This window comes from Bombus vosnesenskii, unplaced genomic scaffold (genome assembly GCF_011952255.1).
Source record: "Bombus vosnesenskii isolate JDL3184/JDL3185 unplaced genomic scaffold, Bvos_JDL3184-5_v1.1 scf7180000013788, whole genome shotgun sequence".
Classification (NCBI taxonomy): domain Eukaryota; kingdom Metazoa; phylum Arthropoda; class Insecta; order Hymenoptera; family Apidae; genus Bombus; species Bombus vosnesenskii.
Genome location: NW_022883218.1, coordinates 1,044,114 through 1,068,733, shown reverse-complemented (window position 1 = coordinate 1,068,733; position 24,620 = coordinate 1,044,114). Strand labels below are relative to the sequence as shown.

The 24,620-nt window shown below is 34.0% G+C and overlaps 1 protein-coding gene across 5 annotated transcripts in view; it reads left to right on the top strand.

The window, feature by feature from the left end:
• The window catches only part of LOC117238960 (thrombospondin type-1 domain-containing protein 4-like), a 29,548-nt gene extending 5,024 nt beyond the window's left edge, over positions 1 to 24,524 (top strand). For 2 of the 5 annotated variants that reach the window (XM_033504181.1, XM_033504183.1), the window contains exons 2-14: positions 2,744 to 3,096; positions 17,788 to 17,935; positions 20,885 to 21,051; positions 21,163 to 21,256; positions 21,334 to 21,397; positions 21,478 to 21,596; positions 21,774 to 21,903; positions 21,985 to 22,228; positions 22,393 to 22,593; positions 22,985 to 23,146; positions 23,372 to 23,548; positions 23,777 to 23,993; positions 24,092 to 24,524. In XM_033504181.1, coding sequence (XP_033360072.1) covers positions 3,055 to 3,096; positions 17,788 to 17,935; positions 20,885 to 21,051; positions 21,163 to 21,256; positions 21,334 to 21,397; positions 21,478 to 21,596; positions 21,774 to 21,903; positions 21,985 to 22,228; positions 22,393 to 22,593; positions 22,985 to 23,146; positions 23,372 to 23,548; positions 23,777 to 23,993; positions 24,092 to 24,225 — 1,899 coding nt within the window. In that variant the 5' untranslated portion in view covers positions 2,744 to 3,054 and the 3' untranslated portion in view covers positions 24,226 to 24,524. Of the gene's footprint in view, positions 1 to 2,680; positions 3,097 to 17,787; positions 17,936 to 20,884; positions 21,052 to 21,162; positions 21,257 to 21,333; positions 21,398 to 21,477; positions 21,597 to 21,773; positions 21,904 to 21,984; positions 22,229 to 22,392; positions 22,594 to 22,984; positions 23,147 to 23,371; positions 23,549 to 23,776; positions 23,994 to 24,091 lie in introns of all 5 variants that reach the window. The other 3 variants (XM_033504184.1, XM_033504182.1, XM_033504186.1) reach the window with 3 other exon arrangements.
• Positions 24,525 to 24,620: the final 96 nt, after the last annotated feature.

The window sequence follows — 24,620 nt, the reverse complement described above, 5'->3', positions numbered from 1 at the left end:
ATGGGTGCTGTTACTATCATGACCAAATTGTCCGGATACTTATGAGCAGTGGTGTATGTAATTCAAAACGAAAGAGACCGATGGAATGTTTGAACCGGTAGAAAAATTATTTTCCACGCGCGGCACGCTTTCAGCGGATAATTCTATGTAGGAGAACGATTACGTTCGACAGGTCGACGCACGACTAATATCGATTCCCGTCTAACGCTCACTAACAACTGGAGCATGAAGGCATTATGTGCGTGCGTATACGTACACGGACTCGAAGGTTTCTTTAATATCCAATTTCCTTCGTGTCGCATCATAACTCGTTTCTCACGATGCAAAATATGTATCTTGATCGTGCGTCGAATCGGAGCTCTTTGGCCATCGGTGAAGTGTTATTTGTGTGTCGTACGTGTGTGCGTCAGGAGTACTCGCGAGTTGGTTTCAATAAAATTTTTATTAGGCGGAATCGAGTTTTCGAGTTGTGGATGGTGTACTTGAGATATAAAGATATTGATGTAAATGGGACTTTTTATCTTAGAATTTTTTTATTGGAGATCGTTTTAATCGACTTTTTTTTCTAATATTTGTAGTTTTATGGTCCAGTTTTCTTGTGAGTTAAATTATGTACATATATTGTTGATTTTGCTGTTTTAATCAGTTTCTTCTGATAAAAATATTATAGCAGTTTGTTTAAGAATATTTAAATTACAATAATATTACTTATATGATACTATAATTTTTCAGATCAATCTAATTATCTTCAGAAAAGAATCAGAAATGGCTAAAGTTTAACGAATTCAATATTGTAGAACAAGTGAAGTAGAAAATTACTCGAGTTAAAACAGACGTATAATTTTAAGTGATGCAAGTATTGCAAAATTAATGAATTTCTTCTTATATCGTTATTTTAGAGTATTTTGTACTTCGTTGCTTGCAAATTCCTCGTACTCCCTCGTACAAATTTTACAACTTAAAATTTCTGAAAAATTTATGATAATTTATTTCCCATTTTTCTTGGACATAAAAGTTTTGGAAAGAAAAAGTCTCGATCGTCTTGAAATGGGAAACGGCAATTCGCTGATAGTGCAGGCTGCATCATCGTCCGGAAATCGAGGACACGACTTAAAAATAGTAGGCGATCCTCCACCCACCTTCGGTGCCATTAAAATATTGTTCAAACGCCGAATATATTTTTTCGGTTGAAATGCGTTCATTCTACAAACGACAGAAACGGCGCCTTTCTTAAAACAATCCTAAAAATAGTCCAGCGATTTCCAACGGAATACTTTATCGTTCCGCTTTCTCGATGAACGGTTCCAAACTTTTTGCCGTTCGTGTTACACGCATTCGACATTAGCATGCGTCAACCTGAATCATCATCAAACCATGCACGTTCACGTTACACATCTAATTATTCGCATTAATGTAATATGTAATACGTAACGAGCTCTGTAACAATCATGTCATTTCTTCCTCTATTTAATCCAATAAAATGGTTCTAATTCTCCTACGAAATAGAGAAATCATTAATAGAATCAAATAATTATTTTTCAAATTTTTCATTTAAAAAATATCTGGCTGAAACGAGCAGGTTACGTATGTACCCTGAGCGTTGAAAGTGGCTTGCAATTTTGCGTCGAACGTATTGATCAATCTTGTCAACACACAGTTTAATTAAACAATTACAAGAGGAACAAAACCTGTCTTGTTCGTTCATGGAGGAAAGTGTAGCGAGAAAACCGGAACGACGAAAAATCGAAAAAGTTCACCGATTTATTGGTTTGACCGATGTAATTACGAGCAAACTATAGATCAAGTGTATCATGCCTCTTTCTATCTGGCCGCGCCACAACCGTTCCCGTGTAAATAATTTCCTTATCCCTGCTATCCTTCTATCCGTGACTCGCGCGGTCGCGTTGATCACAATTTAGATATCAGCGGGGAAATTCCTGCGTGCCTCTCGGATACATGGTAACGCAAGAAACAATAAATAATATCCGCGTACCATAAATTGGTGGAAAAGTTGCATGGAAAATTGCTGACGCCAGAGGTACCCAATAGGCGTAAGAAAGAGCACAGAAACGTAATATAGAGGGAAAAGTAGAAATATTGAGATTCTTGATTAAGGATGAATTATGATGCTGGCGGTTATAATTCTTTATAATGCCAAAACTAACACATTATTTTGATATAGGATAGAAGATACATAATTCTATTTCTCTAGATATAATTTGCCATTTGTTTTATAAAATACAATTGATGATAAAAATATGTATGTGTCCCGATTCTTTTAATACGTATTTATTGCTATACTTCAGAGAACGATACGAAAGTGATATTTTTATATTGATTTTATTATTGTTCTACAAATTTCTGTACTTAGTTTTGCAATATAGCTCTTGTTTCTTCTTTTGATTTCGGTTTATTCGACTTTTGTTTGAAATAAGATATTACCATGTTAGTTTGCTATCCAGATGCATTCCTAAGTATTTTATAACGTTCCTTTGCAGTATAGTTTTACCATTTAGGAATACAGCTGGGACTGTTTGTTCTTTCAACGCGCAAGTAACGTGTTTGAATTTCAATGAGATAATTTGAATTCTATTTTTACGAAACAAAGATCAGGTATCGACAATTTTTGTATTATCTCTAATTACACGTAATGATCTTGATTTTTTTCTGTACAATGTAGCAAAATAGCATAAAGGTAGCAAAAAATTAGTAATAACCATTCATTATCTAATTTTGTTCAAAGATATGAAAACAGAACGAAAGAAAATCTTGTAAATTATCATAATAAACGGTTGGATGGTGCAAACGAACAAAAGCGTGTACGAGTGAAACGTAATTACTGTGATTACTGTGATTTCGATGACATTCGAAGAAACAAAAACTGAATCGAAATATCGTGGTGTGGTGCAAAACTATTGGTGTACTCGAAAAATGACAAAGAATTGTTCGCGAAATCATTTCGAAACTTGTTACGAAGAAAATTAACGAAAAGAAGGTTACGTGGAAAAGAAGATGATACGTGGAGCGTGAACCGCAAGAAAAATATTGTCCAAGATGGATAAAGCTTTCCTGTTCTCTCTATTGATATCTCTGACGGTAAGATCCGAATAATATAATCAAGGAAACATTTACAATGATTTAACGCATGTTAGAATGATTTCTGAGCCAGTTCCAATTTGACTTGAACTTCAATGCCAAACTCGTAGATTAAATTAGTGTGCGGCTATTTGAACTGTCTGTGCGTATATGGAAAGAAAAAAAGGGTGTAAGTGCGGAGGTGGTGTCTTTGAAACCGATTCAAAAGACTCGCTTCTTTGAGCGACGCGTCATCAATTTTTATGGTACTTTTGTAAGCTTGTTTGGTTTTGAAATTAAGGAATAAATTAGTCAGTCAGATGTCTTAATTTCGACGAATATGGACTGGGTTGACAGTAAAAGTTATACTCTTACTCAAATACTTCTTTTTGACATTTAGTTCTTATCTAGAAAAATGGTGAAGGTTAAACTAAAATATTTTACTATTAGAAAGATATTTTAGTTTAACCTTGATTTCTCCAAGAAAATATGCAAAATTAGGACACTATAAAGTGAAGAATCTTTTTTTATCGAGGAATATATTAAAACTGGAATATTGTAAAATAAAAGCTAGATCTTTTTTATGGAATATTTGAACATTCAAGCCTTGTTCATTACTTGTCTATATTATATATTCACAAATCAATATTTTACACTTTTAATCGATATTACTCATAACTAATTTAATTCCTGAACGAATCACGTAGGAGACCGCGAACGACAGTGGCTAATCTCCAGATTGCACGTGAATATAATAATTTATACGCTGCACAAAAATCGTCGTGCCGGTCGGTCGTCGAAAGTGATTCGTTGAAAGACAAATTACAGGATATCTGGCGCCTCGTGGTTCCAGCTCGTCCACGTTCTCAGCACATGCTGAAAAGCACAACTGCGTAGGGCTCACTTTTTTTTCTTGCCCTTTCTCTTTCTCTTCGATCTTTCCTCCATCTCCGCCTTCTTTTCTTTTTCTTTCTTTATTTTCGTTTCTCTTTTTGGTTCGCTCGAGCCGCACGAGAAGACCGAAAGAGGCGTCTTTCGTTCTTGTGTCTCGGGGGCTTACCACCACGGGCCAATAAAAAGTATCACACGGCCGTGTCTCGTTCGTGTCACGATGATAAGAGTGACTCTTTTTAGGAAGCATCTCTTTATTCGTGCGTGTCACCAAAATTCGTTGAAAGCGTGTCGGTGTATTTCTTCCTGACACTGTCGAGAGGCAGCCTCGAAAGAGTAGGAGTTTCTCTCCCGGCTTTCTTCCGAGCTTCCTCATCTCTATGTTTAAAACGGATCCGCTGAGACGCTCGTAAATTCATTTCTCGAGGAAAACGATTTTGTTCCCACCGCTCCCTTTTTTCGATCCATTTTTGTTTGGTCAAGAGTTAGTGAGCACCATAGAAAAATACAGAAATGAAATGATACGCGTTTAAAGTCTCTCTTCTTAGTCACATAGAGTGTTAAAAAAAGATAATCCGAAGATTTATATACAGGCTTGTAAAAATAGACGGTGCTACGTTATTACGAATGTTCTAAATGGGTTAAATGTTTCATTATTTTTATTAAATGTGAAACGAGATTTACGCGAACTCGAGTAACTTAAAGTAACTTAAAGTGTCGTAAAACGCAGCGACTTGGCAATTCCTTTCTCCTAGTGTGTAGTTTATAATAGCAGGTAATTTGGAATACGAAACAAATTTCATGCATTTTCAAGCGGTCGTAGGCGACACGGGACGCGTCCAGCAAATCGGCCAGGCGTGTTTCGTAAATTCAGTAATGTTTTTCGCATCGAGTAGCTAATGAATCGTTGCTGGCGTTAGTCGTTAGTTTAATCATCGTTATTATTATCATTTACACGGTCTAACGAGACCTCGTTGTCGCCGAAAAGATAAATAGTCGTCGCGTACGCCTTTAATGAACGGTTGTATTTCAAAATTACAAAGAATATATCGTTGCTTCGCCAGGGACCCGTTCAAACCGGTTTTTTCGTGTCCATTAGGAACTATGACGAATAAAGTGACGATCGTGGAACATATATTGGCGGGACGAGCCTCGGTTTTACGTAAAACACAGATAAATCCTAAATAACAAAGTAGTATGAGTCAGAAATGGTCCGGCATCGCGTTCATCGCACGTAAAAGGAGTTGTTGAGTTCGAATAAAACTAAGAGAATATTTATATGGTATGAATATCCTCATGGAGATAAAAGAGGTAGGGCGTCAGCTTTATGAGAATAAAGGCGCCATGTCGTGAAGGAAAAATGAGAACCGATTAACGAAGTTATTTATTGCTTTACAATTTTACCACTCTCTCGTTGATTATCATAAAAGATGCATAAATCTTGCGCTATGTCAATCAAACTTTAAGCTACTGCCTTAACATAGTTTTTAATAAATATGGAAACAGGTTAGAAATCAATGGTATAAAGAAGTATATCCTTTCTCACTTTCAACATCGTTCTACTGTCTTATCATATCTTATTAAAATGTTACCAATCATCAAGATAATCGTTCTAATTTAACGCATGACTACTTTGATACTGTATCGTTCATTTATTATCTATTTGAAAGCAGTTCTCGGCTGTTCAAAGCTTCTGAGAAACTATGTCAGACCAAACGTCATCTTCATCAACATGTATAATAAATCCATCGCAAATCTGGTATTTTTGTACTTACGATTAATCAACGTTTCTTGAGAAATATTGTTATATGATGCGAATCACGTTGATTACTGAGTCGAAATAGAACTGATCTAGGATAAAGACACCGGCGATGTTTGCCTAACGATTGATCATAAAGAGAATGATGACAAGCTACCTTCCGTTGAGAAAACAAGATGTTCTTTTATTTATTGACGCCCGTGTGTCGTAAATTACGCTGCTTAATTGTGACGGGCGTCGATTTTTCTCCTTCCTTTGATGAGCCAAAACCCGTCTGTATTGCCCAAGGTCTGTCTAAGAAGTACCACGTTGTGTGAAACGCATTCCATCCGTTAAATCTTCAGCGTAACACATATTCCTAGACCGACCCAATAACACATTATAACAGATTCGAACTGCTCTTACCAGAAAACAATATTATCCTTGATCCAAATTTATCGGTTAAATCTCGTTCGTGTGACATTCCTGAGGTTAAAGATCATTCATCAATCATGAGAATCGGAATCCATCACGTTGCGCCCACGTTGCTGCTGAAGGTGGCCTGTGGTATTCAAGAGACGCGTCTTCTTCAGGGTGTTTTAGAGTTATTGTAAAGTGTCTTTTCGTAGAATGCGTTGGAGTTGACCTTTTAGGTGTTGGAGGATGTTACGTTTGATTTTTCTTTGTACAGGAACCCCCTTATGGATAGCTGAAAGTAGCCTTTTGAAAAAGTGGTCTATTGATATTGGAGGATTAATTTGCATGGAATTTTTTTGACAATTTAAGCGGAAAAAGGATTTGGAAATCTTATTTATTTCCTTGTAGATAAGTAGGTTTTTTCATTTAATCCAAATTTGTCAATTCTGGAATTAAAATCTTCTTAGAATGAAACTGTCATAATTTCTTTATTTATTGTTTATTTTTTTTTTCTTAATAATTTATGCATTGAAAAATTGTTTAGGTGAAAGGCAGAATATATTTAACCTTCTTCGAATGCTAAATTTATGTTTGAAGCAATTTTCCAAATTCATATAAGGATAATTAGATTCGTATAATATTAGATTATAAATTAAGCAAGTATCTTGATTATTTAGGATCACAAGAGATTCTGATATCCTTATTGCGATATAAACCGTCTTATAGCCAATTTCTTTCTTTTTAATATGGTTGAGAATCGACAATAAAACTTCAAACTCAGAAGAAACGACATTTTATATGGACAAACTTAATAATAGTAATATAACGTATAAGGAAACTTCATGATCATTGTAACTATATTTAACGTTGATGAGTTGAAAGACTTCATCTAATCAATATATCTAAGATAAATAAATTGCACACGAAGTGATAGTTTAATAGAACGAATTAAAAACATAAAATATCATCTGTCATGGATGAGTTGAATATGATACATTCAGGAAATTTGTTGTCTCTGAATATTTCCCCGTTTTCGTGACAGAGGACAGGCAGAAGACGCACTCTGAGGCCAAGGTTTTGCAATAAATTACAAATATACCATAGCTTCCCGCAAACATTTTACTTGCAAAACTATCTTTTCCTTCCTTGTCGTCAGATGTAAAACGATTGCGATATATACAAGAAATTTTTTTATAGCATTTTTATAATCAACGTGAACGTTGTGAATTCTAATCCTTTAGATATATTTCAGGATAATTAATTTACGTAAACATTGCTACACGATCATAAAACTCTTTTAAACTGGGAAGAGGTTTAATAACTCTATAATCTTATGATAATTTGCGTCATTATTGCATTGTATAATTTCATGATAATTTCTTGTATTATGAATAAATTTATACTTTTATATTTAGTAATAAGTAAATAATTAGCTTCAGTCTTGACGTACCTAATTTCTAAATTAAATTTTCCTCCATTCGACACACGATGATCATTTTGCTCTTACGCGCACGTTTTCTCGACTGACAGTAAGAAGATATTTATTCATAGGCTATCACTTTCCTGTCTCGTCTCTGTCCCAACGTTATGACACGCGCTTAGTGCAGGGTCACGATCGCGCAGGTTACAATCATTGGACTTCTATTGCTCGTCGACCACGTGTCATAAGCTACTCGAGTCTCCATTGACTGTTTTCATATAATTCTTCATATTCTTCGTGAGAATTTTTCAATATTCCATCTTTCTATATAGATTTATTAATTACATCTTGATAATTTTTAATAATACAATTCTTACAATTTTCATTTTTCTTGAAACAGTACCGTCCTATTTAATTAAATTACTAATTAATAAATAAAATATACGCAAAATATTAAATCGAAAAGGATTTAAAAATTTGAGAAACAACAACATGCAAGCTGTCAAACGTTAATTCATTAGGAGTCTCTAGACTCTACTATTGCTATTACTGTAACCATCAGAGTATTACATTGAATATCTAAAATATTACACGTTCAAGTCCAATATCTAGATTTAATTAATACCAGAGATACATACTAATTTCTGCAGATTATGCTCATAGCTAGAAACAGTTTAATAATATTTTAGTATCCGATTACCTATACAAGACCTTCCTCGATTATGCAGCCATGTCTTTTCACTCGTTAAGTATGCAACTCAAGCTTGCACAAGAGATTATGATTAAATAAAAAATCGACTCGTTATTTCAGGAATCCGATACACACATCGCGCGAATAAATTCAACTAAATACATTCTAACACTAGAATTTACAAAGGCAGGTATCAAAGATAATTACTTTAAATATTTTGTGTTTAATAATAATTGTGTTTAGTATAACTAGCCAGCAAATATAAGCAATAGCCTTTCCCAAAAAAACATTTTTATTTAAAAAAATATATATGCTATTCTACATAACTTGAGAGCAGTTCTAATATCTTAAATAAATAAAATATTTATGCATCATGATACGTATTATTTTATGGACAAACACTTACGGGCAATAGTGTATTTCATTTGTAGTTTCCAGTAACAATTTCTATCGTCGAGGGAATGGTTTCTACGACGATGTCCGACTTCGCGATGACGATGCACGTGACCGCGCTTATTCGCCGGCTATCGGTTCTGCTTTCGCGTCTCATCCCTTTCTCATCTGGCGCATTACGAAGCGTGCACGCATAACCGGCGCCAGCAAGCAGGTTGCAAACGCCTCGAGTTTCATTGCTCGCGCCAAGTGGAAGGATCGACGAGCGGGCGAGAAGAGCGAGACGTTTAGACGCACCTCTCGGCGCGCTTCGCCTTGTCGGACCACCGTGAAAAAGCATTTCGAATTCGCCGCGGAATCCGGTCTTATCGAGAAAAGTCAATTATATCCGGCGCGAGGAACTGGTTGAGAGGCGCGAAAAGAAGGATGGAATTCCTCAAATGATGAAATGTTTCTACAAATGTTCGATGTAACGTTATGTCAATTCAAAGATTTAAGAGAATAACGACATTTCAAAATACTTTGCTTCATTTTCTTGATTATTTTATAAATAGATTAATTTTATTCATCTCATCAATTGTACTACAATTTCACTTTTTAGAGTAATTTATTTGAGATAAAAGTAATACAGAAAATTAAAAATAAAACATTAAGTATGCATTGTTTTCGTAATCGGTGATGTATGTGGCGTAGTATTGATTACTTAATTTGTTTTCGATAAACGTAGATATGCTAGGAAAATTGGAAACAAAGGAGTTGTAGATTAGTACAATCTATTGGATATAAAATGCACGAAACGAGTATGGTTGCGTAATTGGTATGTTATTCGTTACCTAATTTATTTAAGATAAACGTAGATATATAATAAAAAAATTTGAAATAACAAATTTAATATGCAGATATTTGCGTTATTAGTACCAGGAAATAATTGAACGTCAGCACGTTTATGTCAATCTTATCAGTATAAAATACGTGTGTATTGGTTAAATAAGGAAACAGCTTTCTGAACTGCATTACTGGACCACTTTAGTAACCGGTTTGTCTTGAAAACTTCTTATATTAACATTGCGCCTACTACAATGAAGTTGTAGGATGTAGTCAAAAATTACTTATGAGATATTGTTGAGAATATAATGGGATAATTTATTACGAAATGAACTAGAAATGTTTGTTGTTATAATAATTATATATAATAAATGTTGTGTAATATGTTACATGATAACAAGGTCTTCATTACGATAATGTGTAACTAGTACCAGTCTCTATTCTCAGGAGAAATTCTTCCTTCAATCTGTTGCTAAACTAAGGATCTACATAATATAATTATATATTCTCATATTATTTATTCAATGATATATGGTATATAATAAAACTCTTCCTTCGCTGTTATACTATTTTACCTATCTATTACATAAAATTAGATATATACATATATTAAATTATTAGGTATCATATTAAATTATAAAATAATACTTCCTACACTTCAAAACTGAATTTTATATTTAGAATTGATCATTTAATTTCTCGGCTCCTTTAATTAACTACATTCGCCATCCACGACATAACACTACTAAAATTTCATAGGTTATCATTTTCCCAATTTTTTACCATTATTCAAGAATTCGTTATTAATTATGGTAAGTTGCACAAAGATTCATACATTCAAATATTTAAGAAACTTTTAGTTAACTGTAACATTTTATCTTGATAAAGGTTCTTAAATCGATCCTTATTGAAAAACCAGGGAGAGATAAACGATGCAAATTTATCTATCGGAAGTAGACAGGTGACACTAAGTGTGAGCGAGTCAGACTTTCGTATTTCACTGTGGACACGATAAATGGCGTCACGATGATCAGCACCGATAACGCATAGCATGAGAATCGAGTTCGACGTTTATTCTTGTTGCGTTATTTTGGTAGACACTAGAACGGTTTAATCCTCATCGTCGTGGATCCGAAGCATAATGCCGAACCTGCAGGGTTCCTCGTAGAACCACGATGATTCATCAGGCCCTTTTGAAACCGATTATTAATTAGCTGCTTATCTTAATGACCGCACAACTTTCGACCCTCTTTTTTGTATTTATAATATCCATTACGATGTATGACACATCATGACACTTTATATGAAATATTTGCAAGAAGTAGAAAGTATGATTTCTCTACAATCTTCCTTGGAAAATAATCCTATATTAAACCAATATTCAAATGAAGCAAAATCTCAAGTTCATATCACCTTCATAAGCAATATTCGAATTGCGAATCTACAATCTTAAAACAGGTCAAATTTTAGCAACGAAGTCAAGGCGTTGGAACAGTGCTCGAACCAAGAAATCCATAAATTTAATTTTTTATTCGAACGTATCTTCTTCAAATGTGTTTTTTAGAAATACACTACGTAGTGAAAAAGATTTAAGAAATAGACAGACATATCTCATCATAGAATGATGCTCTATTTTTACGTGACCAGTCTACTAATACGAGTAACCTACTAAATCTAACGATTTTAACGTGGTTAGCATAGCTTGTGTTTAATTAACTCGTAATTGAAAGATGCGTCTCACCACCGTGTATAGAACGATGATAAAAATACTCGTAGCATTGTGAACCATACAGAAGCCTTGATTTTCACGTGAATCAAATCTGCACACGTGGTTCCTGAAACGAACGGGTACAAGGTACACGTGAACGCAAACTGCTTTATCGTAGTGTAAACACCTGGTGTGGCCTCGTATGAGCCGCTTGTAAATGTTGCTCGAGAGAATTACGGCTCGCTTATTACAAGTTAACAGGCACGACGTAATTTAATGTGCTTTAACACCTCCACGGATTTATGCTACCCGCTGCATGTGACTGTACAAATGCATATGCGTGTATTTTTCTAAAAGTATCGCGAAACCTTGTGACACGTGTGTGTTACGTATGTACACGCATATAGAACTATGTGGCGTATTGTGGCTTCGTCGTTTATTTCAAGTCACTACCGCTACGCCATAAATCTTGATGTAACATTTTTGGTCGTGTAACGAATGGCTGATCCGTAAAGTTTGGAAATTAACGAATAGTATGGATGTGCGATTCTCTAGCGATGGAGTATCGTGGAAAGGAAGTTTAATTCTGTGCACTGTGATTTGAAGTTTCTTACTTTTATATGCAAATTAATGCTTTCTTTGAATGATAAGAAAAATTCAGCTGTGTGTATCACGACTTTTTTAAATTTTAGTCGCCATTGTGTTCTTCCAAAACCTTTTTCCTGGTTTTTCTAATCTTCCTCAATCTGAATGATAAGGGTGTTGTCTTCTTTCCTACTGCGATTTAGTGTAAAAGGTATAGTGATAAGAAAAAAAGAAGAATGAAGATGGAAATTCAATTCCATATGTTACTTTTAGAAACTTTTATAAAATCAAAAAATGTGAAATAAAAGGAGTCACTTTACAAAAAGTTTAAAGAGCAGTCTCTTCGAAAGAAAATATCTGAACACGATACTGTACCGATCGAGTCTTTCGAATGAATTATTGCGTTTTCTAGTCTAGCGCGTAGTTCGTTACGTAATTAAGGGATTCCATAAATTTCTTCATAACCATAATCCCACGGAGATGTTTGTAAATCAAGGCCGTTGTCATAAATACAAATCCGAGATAACGATCGACCAGAGATAACATTAAGATCCAGTGTTCGTGCGCATTACGCCTGACCCTTGTTGTTAATATCGAGGTAATCGAGGGACCTGTTTCACGTGGTTTGACATTATCGAACGGTAATCGAGAAAGGTCCGCGCCACTCGCATTGTTCCCTTCTACACCCTGGCCGATGCATAAATTCGCTCATGCGATATTCATACAATTAACATCAAGCAGTGGACAAGGTGTAGCATATAAGCGGCGAAGTAACTTGACATTCATCCTGGGTTAATCCAATCAAAGAGTCGAGGAGTGTCAGTTAGGGCGCGGCTTTATATGCACGTTACTGATTAGCTTTTACTGAAAAAAATAAGTGTCGCGCTACAACGGAATAGCGTCGCGTTCAGCTCTAGCGGATATCAAGGACGTAGACATTAGACGTCGCTAGAAAACGAACTGACAGTCAGAAGAGCTTTTTCAATCGTTTAATTTTATAGGCAGTTGTTTCAGGTGAAGTTTGATATTTGTTTGATGTGCGACCCTCTCAGAAGCAAAACCTATCAATTTCAATTTTTATTAATTTCTCAATTTCATTGCATAAGTACAAAGATTCATGTCAGCTTCGATCCTATAAATTGAGTATTGTTAAATGTAAATCATGTACAGTATTTTGATAATATGATATATTATATCCGTCATATGATACAGTATTACAGTAATGAAATTTTTAGTTTGGTTTATAAATTACTTTCTTAAAAATCTCAAATTGATCGATATCAGAGTATTAGCGAATTTTCCAATTTCATTATCCAGTTATCGAATGACTTGACTTTAAAACCGAATCACAAATGACTTGCTACTTGTAAGTTTATTTGTTATAAGAAGATATTATAAACAGATAATCACAAATTCCTTGGTAAATTTAAAAAGAGGTAGTTCTAATGTACATATAATCAATTTACTCTATTCTTCAATTGATAAAATAGATCAGTATGATATCTACACCGCTTAAATTTCAATTTACAAGAAATGGCTCATAAAAGCCACCGATATAAAGTTACAGTAATATGATTAAATTCGGCAGGAAAATAAATAATCAACAACAAATTAAACTCATAACTAGATCTCATAAACTAGATATATCTATCCCTTCATAAAATTCCATTAAGGCATCGATAAACGTCCAATATCATTCCTAGCCTGCCGGCGAGATCGACGCATTCCAAAATTGCGAAACTGCGTACCGAAATAGAACCAAATTTTCAAGAAAGCCATCAGAGCACTATTAATCGTCCAATCAAATAGTGGTAATAGATACGGAGTTCCAGATCCGACCTGAATCACCATCGAAGCACTTGCTCATACGTGGCCATGTGGTCTTCGCTGTAATTTATACTCGTCTTTCGCGTCCCATATACCGATTCTACGCCCATGCAACATAAATCCCACGTACGGAGACTAAAAGCAATTTAACATACAATCCCTTATCATCTTAATCTTCTGTAACTTCATCAACCACGAGATAGAAAACATTCGTGCGTATACAATCACAAATATGTGCAGTCACAATATCCTTCGAATTTCCTTTCGCAACGTTATTTTCAACTTATTGATACCCCACCTACTGACAAACAGAAATTACGTCCTTACTGTAGTATACAACGTGCACAGGAATAGAGAGACTCCTTCTAAGAAATCATTGCAATTTTTCTTTCTACGCTTGATCAAAGTCGCAAATAACAGAGACGTTTACGAGACACGAATATTAATCGTATCCGCCACGGTGCAACCCGAGAGTTATAAATCTACGCACAATCCTTTTACTTACTAAGGCTTTTTAGTTTTTCTGTGTGGTTATTGTTAGAAATATTAATTTTGATTTATGCGTTTTACATTACCAGTTATGACAAATGATAAAGTTCTAACAAATTTTTTAAGATCAAAGAAAAGATTAATCGTAAGAAATTATAGATTAATCAAATGAATATGATACTTACGAAAAGATATTAATCATTAGCAAAATCAATGTGAAAGGATCTCTGTCTTGATCCTGTTTGGCATTAATCGTGTAGAGTAGCAAAATATTTTATTGAAGATCTAAACTTTACTTAAGACTCCAATCCTGCAAATCTTTTTTAATACAGAATCAAATATATTTTATACAGTATATTGAAATAAGAATTTATGTCTATGTTACAATCCCTCTTTTCAATTTTTCACGTTTATCGAAATAAGAATTAATATTGGATCGCCGAAGTACATTTCGATTCGATATACATCCGTAACCTTTCTTTATCTTTCATACTTTCCATTTTCGATAATTCATCCTTCCAGAACCTCGGCGAAAAACTTTTCAGTACAATCTTTCATGTCGACCAAATTTCTTAAAAATCGGAATGAACTTTCCGGGCAACTCAATATATTTGCGCGTACTCAACATATAAATAAAATACCGCTGATATTGCTTTTATTGTACAAAACTTTAAATCAGAATGAAATCTATAAATAATTTAGTTATAAGTATAATCAAAGCGGTTAGCAGTCCTAAGATAGCAATCGGTGTAGTTATTCGATACTTTAATTTATGACCCGCTGTGCTTATTCTACATGCTAACTTTGTTGGATCTCTATACGCATGCTACAGAATACATTTTTACATTGTAAATTTACACGAGTATCTACTTTAAATGTATTATTGTGAAACTGTTTTGTTAAAATTCCATAACCTTTAATTTGCGTCTCGCATTCCAGCCAACATCGCATGTATATAGTAAACGAACGAGGTGACACATCCAAGTATGCACAATTGTTAAACACATCAAAATACAATAATTGCTATAGGTCGCTATATGATCTTATATCGCAACTTGAGACCTCTGATAATGAGTCACATACCGTTAAACGATTAACATTATACGTCAGCTGACGTGAAGCAACCTCCACAACCAACATAATATATGAAACAAGATTTTCTTAGCCAAGTACGTAATAATATTCAATTACCATTCCCTTCAAGTACATATTATCAGTTTTCTAGAAAAATTATATATATCAATAATCATCAGTCTTGTAATATCTGTGGAAATTCATAATAGAAATAAGCTACTTAATAAAATAGAGGTGTTATATGTGTAATTATCTAATGAAACATCTTTAAAAAAAGAGAATTCTACAATCCAAAATAGGGTTGTTTCAACTCTTCTATGCATAGTGAGTTATAATCCATAAACAATATTTTTTTTAAACTTTCAAAATTTAAATATTATTAATACTAAGGCTATCAGAGTTGAGAAAATGATAAATTGCAATGTTTCATAAAAATTCACAAGTTTACGATCATGCATCCTCGGTGGTGTAAATGATCTTTAAAATATATCGATAAAAGTTCTTTTCCTTCTATTATACATTTTTCTCACTCATCATTTTGATTTCCAGGTAAAAAAAAATGGATAAAAAATTCTTTTATTACTGAATCATTGAGTAATTAATAATTTCTTGCATTAATTTGAGTTCCTTGAGAAATTTATTTTTCTCATTCACGTCTTCCACTAAACCTATATGAACAAGACGCAGTCAGTCGTTTCTTTAATAAAAGCATTATACATTCGAAACACCATAACTCAAAGGAGCTTCGAATAACCACTTTTGCCTTTTCGATCGTTACGTTCGGATCGCCCACGAAGCGATCCACGATTTCCGGTGCACTCGACACGTCGCGATTCAGAGGCCAAACGACAAAGTGCAGCTGGCTTTCGGACACACGCGGAGGAACGTGACGTAGCTAAATTTATGCCGTGACAGCCATAATTTCACGACGGTTTTACACGTCCAAACACGTGTCCTGGCACGCGTGTTGTGACTTACTAATTCGCGTCGCGGACTCACATTTGAAATCTTCGATTCGATCACGAAACTCTTGTTTGTACAGACGACACGCTAAGTACTCACGTGTGCAAACACTGTTTCTGTTTCTACTAATTGTTCCCTAAGAATAGTTCGTTGAGTGACCAGCAGCGACTGCCAATCAAACAAATTCGTGATATAGAGACATCTCCGATTGCATGAGCGGACAAATGGTTATCCATAGCAGCAGAACGAATTTCGTTTAACTAATGGGACTCTACTGAATACTCTGTGTTTAATGATATTAATGATTTCTTTAACTTTCACTGACATTTTTAGTTTTCATTTTCAACTGATATTCTTAGATCTAAATGATCCATAAGAGCTTAAGGTTAATTATATCAATTAATACTTTTATGTATTTGATTTTAACTCTTTTAGGGTCGGATTTCTTTTAGACTGTGGAAAAATTTCATTTTATCCATTATTAATAATAGAAGCACATCTTTCCTGATATTTTCGTAAAGAAGTCATAACACACTTCAAATCGGTTTAGTTTTACCGAAAGGAAATATATTTATCATTTAGTTAATTAAGAACTTGTCAAAGTAGAATAATTAAACATTTTATATTCTTCGCTAAAAATTTCCATGCTATCCAACCCGTATATAAAATTTAAATCGAAATTAAGTAATCGGAAATACAACCATCTATGACTCAACGATATTACCTAAAAGGGCTAACGAGATCTTATTAGAATTAATTTAATTGTTCTCCTTAATGAAGTTTTCAAGATTGTCGTTATCTTGTGTACATTCTATTTTAGAAAGCAAGAACAAAGAACGCAGCAAGTAGCTTTTACAGACCTGCTCTTTTTAGAAAATATATATATAGTCGTTGAATAAGGGAGGCTTAATGTATTTGTCTGGCAAATCGTATTTATTCTCTGACTCACAGAAAGAGTTAAAGAAAACTTCTTATAAAATGTTCTTTATTATCTCCTAACCGTTGTCTTTTTATTGGATCTTTATCGTTGCTTCTGAAAAGTCTGTTGAATATTTTGCGCTGAATACGAAAAGAGTCGAGCTCGTAGTATTTATAGACAATAAACCTGCATGTTGCTTCGTGAAAAAAAAACCAAAAAAATATCGAGTTCAGAGTCATGGTACGAGCCCAGCCCGACAATAAAAGCCAAAAGATATTTATCACGAGTACCAATGTATTGCAATGCAAGCAATGTGCCTGACAAAACGAGCGTAACGTTCTCCATTATTTTTGTTAGCACAATCTGATTGCTTCCTCGTCAAGAGCGTACAAACGTATTATTACTTCCGTGTCATTCCTGCTTCCCTCCGACAATGTTGTGCTTTGTCGCTTTCTGATCAATTTTGTTACAAGGTGCTGTACTCGAAAGCTAATGAAAGTAAAACAAAATAACATTACGTTGTTTATATCACTATATAACTAGACTGTGACGCTTCCCATTCATCGCTTTAACGTATTCAAATACTATTATTCCAATTCCAAAGAGTTATTCAAATGCGCTCCAAGATTTATTATATACATGCATTATGTAATAAATATTCAGAATATAAAATATAATAACTAAAGATTTAGTCGTGTTACAATTGATTTACTAAAAATATTTCAAAGAATTACAATATGCGACACTGATTAATCTGCATCTGTATTTGTAGTGTTTCTGGAGTTTCTGCGGCGGACACTTAATCGACGGGATTTTCACGGAGCCGACCTTGGAACGGGGTTACAACTTGGTGGCCACGGTTCCCCGAGGTGCTGTAGTTCTGAACGTGACACAGTTACGTCATACGGAGAATTATTTGGGTAAGACATCATATATTTACCGTGCGGCGCATCATGTTACAAAAATACTCGGATGTCTCTGTAACAAGAGAAAATCTTCATTTATCACAATTTTAACAAGAAGATAAATCGTAATTTATAAAACGTACGGAAGTTCGACAACAATGGCGTGAAAGTGCCACACGGTGTAATATAACGAGGTTATAAAGGACAATAAAGTGGAGCAAAGACGAAAGCATATAACAAGAAGAAATAATAAAAGAGGAGAGAACACGAACGATAGTTACACGGAATATTGGATCAGTCTGATAGCGTGGAATCTCGTTCGTGTACAACAAAATGATTCTAATGAAGTGTGCCAGTAAGCAAATAGTCGTGGCGATTGTTCGCCATTGCGAGCAATCAGCTGCGCCTGTCCGCGAGCTCTCTTTATTGTCAATACGAGATCTTCTATCACGAAGAATTCATCCTATTCCAGAGGCGTTGTCGTGCTCTTGGCATCAACCCTTGTATAATCTAATCTCTGGACATGCGCGTTAAGTGGAACGTAAATGAAACGCAGTAGCCATTCACGTGACACACAATACGTGCTCGTAGCTTTGTCCCTTGATTCGTTCTGACACATGGTATTGAATAATCGCATGAACTGTTGGGTTTCTTGCACCGGTGTAACCTGTTCGATGCTATTGTATTGGAATTCTTTTTATAAATTTTTTCTGTAATATGTTTTATTCGCTCTGATCCTTATCTGTGATTATACTATCGTGGCTTATAAAGGCTTGAATACAATAGATTTGAATATCGTTGAATTTTTGTCATTTTCTATTTATTGAATTATTTGGAAAATTTGTCGTGAAATTTAAAATTAACATATCATTAAAATATGCGTTGTAGCTTTTGCTATTTGCCAGGTAGGTTTATAATTCATAACTGCTTTTCCGAGAAATTTGTCTCTCCTTGATTGAATTCCTTGAAGTAGTTACTGCAGGCTTATGGAGTATCCAGTTTCATGTTATGAAAAATATGTTTTGTAAAGATTAGAATGTGAATAGGATGGAGTAAATCCTTGAAAATGGATAAATTCTCATAAATGAATAAATTCTCTATATGAATATTAATGACTTTTTAGATGTTTTACTTGTTCAGATGTATAGGAAGTTTTTCTTTCTTGTTGCAAAATGATACTCTTTCTATTAACAAGTACTAGAACTTCTTCTTAAAAAACGTTATGAATTTTTCGAACAACACAGTACTTATTTATTTGCCATTAAATAAATTCTTTAGTATATATGATTAATTAATTGTGAATGAGTATTGACTGTAACAGAAACGTGAAAGTAGTTTGGGGGCTAAATATCCAATCACTCAAAAATTATACCATAGATCGTACGGTTTAGTTTCTGGACGGGAAAGTGTTATGTCTTAAAGGTGACATACATACGTTTAATATAAAAGCTTCACAGAATTTTAATACAATTGGCAATATCATTAAGCACCTTATGCAAACAGTAGATCCAACATAAGCCTTCATCGCTCAAGAGATGTGAAATTCAAACGAATCAACATAGAAAAGCAGTCGTGGTCAAGAACAATCCTTTATGGGAATGTTGTAAGAATTTAAGCGAACCCAAGTTAAATAACCTAAGTTAAATAGTATTCCATAAGAAAAAACAAATGGCGATCTTACGCAAAGTTTGTAAGACGGTTAAAAAATCTTCTAAAAAGGACTTCTTCTTCTGTATTTAACTGTATTTAGTACAAACTATATTTTTGTTCTTTTTTTATAATCCTATCCATAAATTATTTGAACATTTTTGTTTTTGAAAATCAACGTTGTTTGTTTCTAGTTTCTACGTAGTTAGCCCCTTGAACTACATTCAACGTGAATTATATAAGTTGATTTGGTCGTAAAGTCGATCATGAACATTTACAAGCTATAATTCTTACCTAAACGATGCTAGTCAAGACTTCCACAATAGATCGAATCGGTCGATGTGTCATAGATTTTTAAAAAAGATTACACAGGTTATATTATTTCTATTCAAGCAGTTGCTCTTTCGATCTCAAAGAAACAGCTATGTAGGTGTGAAATAACGGGAAATGAATGGGACGTATAATAATGTGAATAATTACGTATTTATTACGAATCCTCAACGTTGCAAATGCAACTCGAAACAGGTTCGAACGTTTTATTGGTGATAAAAGCTGCAAGTGTGGACATTTCATGGCAAATATCTAATTACGGATACATATCATGAACTAGGCTTCAAAATAATGGAAAAGGAAATCTAGGTTGATAGAACGAGATGTGGTTATTGAGTAACAAAAATTTGTAAAAATTATCTATTAAATGATTTCGATATTATTCCAATAAATTTACATTTACAATATAAAACAATGACTTAAACGAAGTTTTTATTACAGTTTTTGTAAAGTAAAATATGTCACTAATTCAGATTATGTATCTCTTGTATTTGAAATGAAAGTGAAGTAATTTGCATTCACTATTATTATCACGTTAATGTTTCGTTCAATCAAATCTGAAGAGAGTTGAAAGAGATGCAGTGGATAACTAACGTATACGTCATGTAGTAAATGATTCGTTTATATTTCTAATGTCTCGTATCGCATACACTGCGTCCAGCATTTCTCACATGCAAACGCCGTGAATGACTCTCCGTTTCCGTTTCATTACCCGAGTGACCACACAATTTAATTTCGAACGTAACAATTCCACGAAGTAATTATTAACGGGACCAACTGAATGCTAATGCCTTTCAACGCTTCATCGCACTGGACGTGCCATCCCGATTTTTGCGAAAACAAGTTCAATTTGTTTAGGAACTACAAATGTGGTAAATGTAATTGGAAAATTAATTATATCATTTCCTAGAATTACTAACTTCATTAATGTATTATCATTAATTTTTAATGTATAAATTCGTCACGCATCGTTATTTCTGTTTTTAGCGGTCAAGTTGCAGGATGGTAGCTATTTGTTCAATGGAAATTACAGCATCAGTTTGTCTGGTAAATATCAGGCAGCTGGAACTACTTTCGTTTATTTTCGTCAAGGTTCTCAGAATTTGGAAAGTTTCTCTGCCATTGGACCATTAGAAGAACCTATTGATGTTATGGTAAATAAATTGTTGTAATAGAAATAAGCAGAATAATAAAATATTATACTTGAAAGCGAGAAGTGCGTTATATAGAATGAAAAAATAAATTCATTAATATTTTCAAATTAGGTTTTGTACCAAGAACCGAATCCTGGGATTGTATATCGATACATTATCCCCGGAAGTGCACCATCTCCAAACATTCATCTTGGACACAAACCAGGTATAACATTTTCTTGAAAATATATAAAAATTGATTGACGATACATTGTTGCCCTCTGTAATAATTATAATATAGAATAATTCTATTTTCAGTTTCTAACAAAGCTGGTGAACCCATTTTATCGGCGATACCTCATAGGAAGTAAGGATTCTTACACAATTAACATTTCAATACCATTTTTCAACTTCATTAATTATTAAAGAGTATTTATTATTCTTTAGAATAGATGTTGGTTCTACTAATGATGGAACGCAAGCATATCTTCCAAGACGATACAAAAAAAGGAAATTCTTTTGGAAAGCAAGCGGTTATACCGAGTGTAGTAGAACTTGTGGTGGAGGTAGGAATATTATATAATTAAATTTAGCTTAGATATATTATAGAGATATTATATACCTTATAAAATAATAACAATTTATATATATATACATTATAAATATAAATTGTATAAAGCATATATATACATAACTTGTAAATTAATAACAAATATCTTTTTTTATCCTGTTTGTAAAAAAAGGTGTCCAAATGCTGAGGTATGTATGTACAAGGGAACACACGCAGGCTCCAGTGCCTGACAAGAGATGTCATACGTTGGAAAAGCCACGAGAAACTCAAGTAAAATGCAATACTATACCTTGTCCTCCCAAGTGAGTACAATTCCTATTTCCTTACCTTTAGTTTTAGTTGCTACATATTGCCATAAATTACGTTTTACATTTGTTATTAAGATGGAGAGCCGGTCCGTGGGGTATTTGTTCGGTTACGTGCGGTAGCGGTAATCGTCTGAGAGACGTAGAATGCGTGCAAGAAATAACGCCATCACTAGTAATGAGAATAGCTGATGGCGCCTGCACGGAGCCGAATATTCTTCCTACTACCGAGATTTGCGAAATGCCACAGTGTGAATTCGACACGAAAGCAGCGACGACAACTTTACCGCCACCACAATGGAGCGTGGGCACATGGTCATCAGTAAGTTTCTACTTTATAAAATCTTTTGAGAAATTGCCTGATTAAAAACCAAATCAGTTTCAAAGGCAATCAAGCGAAGAAAGTACATGTATGGCATTATAAAAATAAAATAGTAGACGTTTAGATGATTTGAAATACGAATTTAATTTCTTCTTCTTTGAAAGTGCTCCACAACTTGTGGTCCAGGTAAAAGAACAAGAACTGCGACCTGCGTCACTCACGGACCTTCATGTGATCTCGAAGTGAAGCCTATTACTCAAGATGCTTGTGATTTGGGACCTTGTTCCATTAAATCACCGCAAACAAACGCCATTTCAACTAGACTTCAAAGTCCACAATGGCTGTACAGTGAATGGTCTGATGGGGTAGGAACTATTCTACTTTCGTGTTGTTCATAGAAGATAGAAAAGGCGATTAAGATTTCAGAAACTTATGATTTTCTGTAATAGAATTCTAATATATTATAATGTAATATGATACTATATATAATAATAAAATATACATAATTAGAATTCTGTTATAATCAATCCTTCTGGTATAAAATCCTTTTATACCTATTAGAATCCGATATAATATAAGAAAGTGTCTTCACAACAAAGTGGATAGAAATAAGGGAATCAATTGGAATTTCTTTTTATACGGTTGCTCTTGTTTAGTCATTAAAGATTCCAAAGTTTTATTATCTTTTATCCTTCTACTCTGTATGAATGCTACATATTTTGAGAAAAGTATAGTATTTTTTACTGATCTATACAGTGCTCAGCCGAATGTGGAGTCGGCTTGCAGACGAGGAAGATCTTCTGCGAAAAAAGTCCAGGGGAAGGATTTTGCGACCAATCGACAAGACCAGAATCATCAAGAACCTGTTCCAGCAACAGAACCTGTAGTGGACAATGGTTTACGGGACCCTGGACCGCGGTAGGTTCAAATAACAAAAATAAAGAGAATAATACATTAACATTAAGTTAAGTAGGTTACTCCAATTTTGTTACAAAAGCTTCAACTATATACAATTTTTATTTTTTGGAGAATAGAATTTATTTGAATCTCTCTATTACAAATATCAAATTGTAAATACTAATTCTGAATTCAAATCCAAGAATGGAAATTTTGTAGACTGTATAAATATTCCTCTTCCAATAGTGTTCTACAGAATGTGATTCAGGCGAACAAGTTAGAGAAGTGGTGTGCATAACGATACTTCGTGGGTCGCTCCGCATTGTTCTGGACATGAACTGTCCCGCAAACAAACCGGAAACGAGAAGATCCTGCAGCGGTCCACCTTGTACATCCTCGTGGTTTATATCAGATTGGACAGAAGTAATTTAAAATCACTTATGTATAACTAAAAAAAATTCTTTAACCTAACATCAAATTCAAATATGAAACCTTCTAAAATTGTCACTCAGTTTTCAACCATGTATTTATATTCCAATCAAATTTTCTTCCTCATGGTTTTAAGAAAATATACGTATACAAAACATATTCCGAGTTATAAAATTCACAGTCTGGTAATTGCTATGTAAATTTATTTTCCACTCATTTTAGTGTTCTCGATCGTGCGGAAAAGGCATTCAAAAGAGAGAAGTAAGGTGTTTGAACAGAGAAGGTCAACCACCTGAGCATCACGAGCTTCATTGTAAAGAAAAGGATCGTCCTATATCTCGACGAACCTGCAACGATTATCCTTGTAAGGACGACGTTCACAGATCTGAAAATCAACATACAGTCCTGCAAGTTCAAAACGATCCAGAAATCTCAAATGGTATTTTATATCTTATTACAATTGTCAAACATATGATTATTACGCTTCAAGTATGATAAGTTGTATTAGAAATTTTTTATTATTTTACGTACTTTTAGTTCTCGAGGAAAACCCACTTTGCAAGGACAGTACAACAAATTGCAACTTAGTGGCGCAAGCACGACTCTGCACTTACCAGTTTTATCACCAATTGTGCTGTCAATCGTGTTCCAAGAAGCAAGAATTCGAATGAGATTTTTTCACCACTAACCAAATGTATTTTTAATGCAAATTTAACACTTCGATGAATGATTACGCTCAGAAATCGAATCATCGAAGGTAGCCTTATGATATTATATGTGTTGCTATAGATTTACTGATCCTTGCACTGCCTGATGGAATTTTTAATGTCAATTTTTAGATATAGAAATAATAGGTATTCGTCCCTCTAAAGAAAACATACAAAAATTGTTCCTTTAGAGAATTTATAAAGTTCATAAACATATTGACGTATTAAGCTTTTGTAACGAATAATAAATTATAACATTTTCACTAACGTTTTATAATGTTAAAAAGTGAATTATTTATCGAATCACATAGCTTTAATTTTTATTTTATAGAGACGATGGTATTAATGAATATATATTA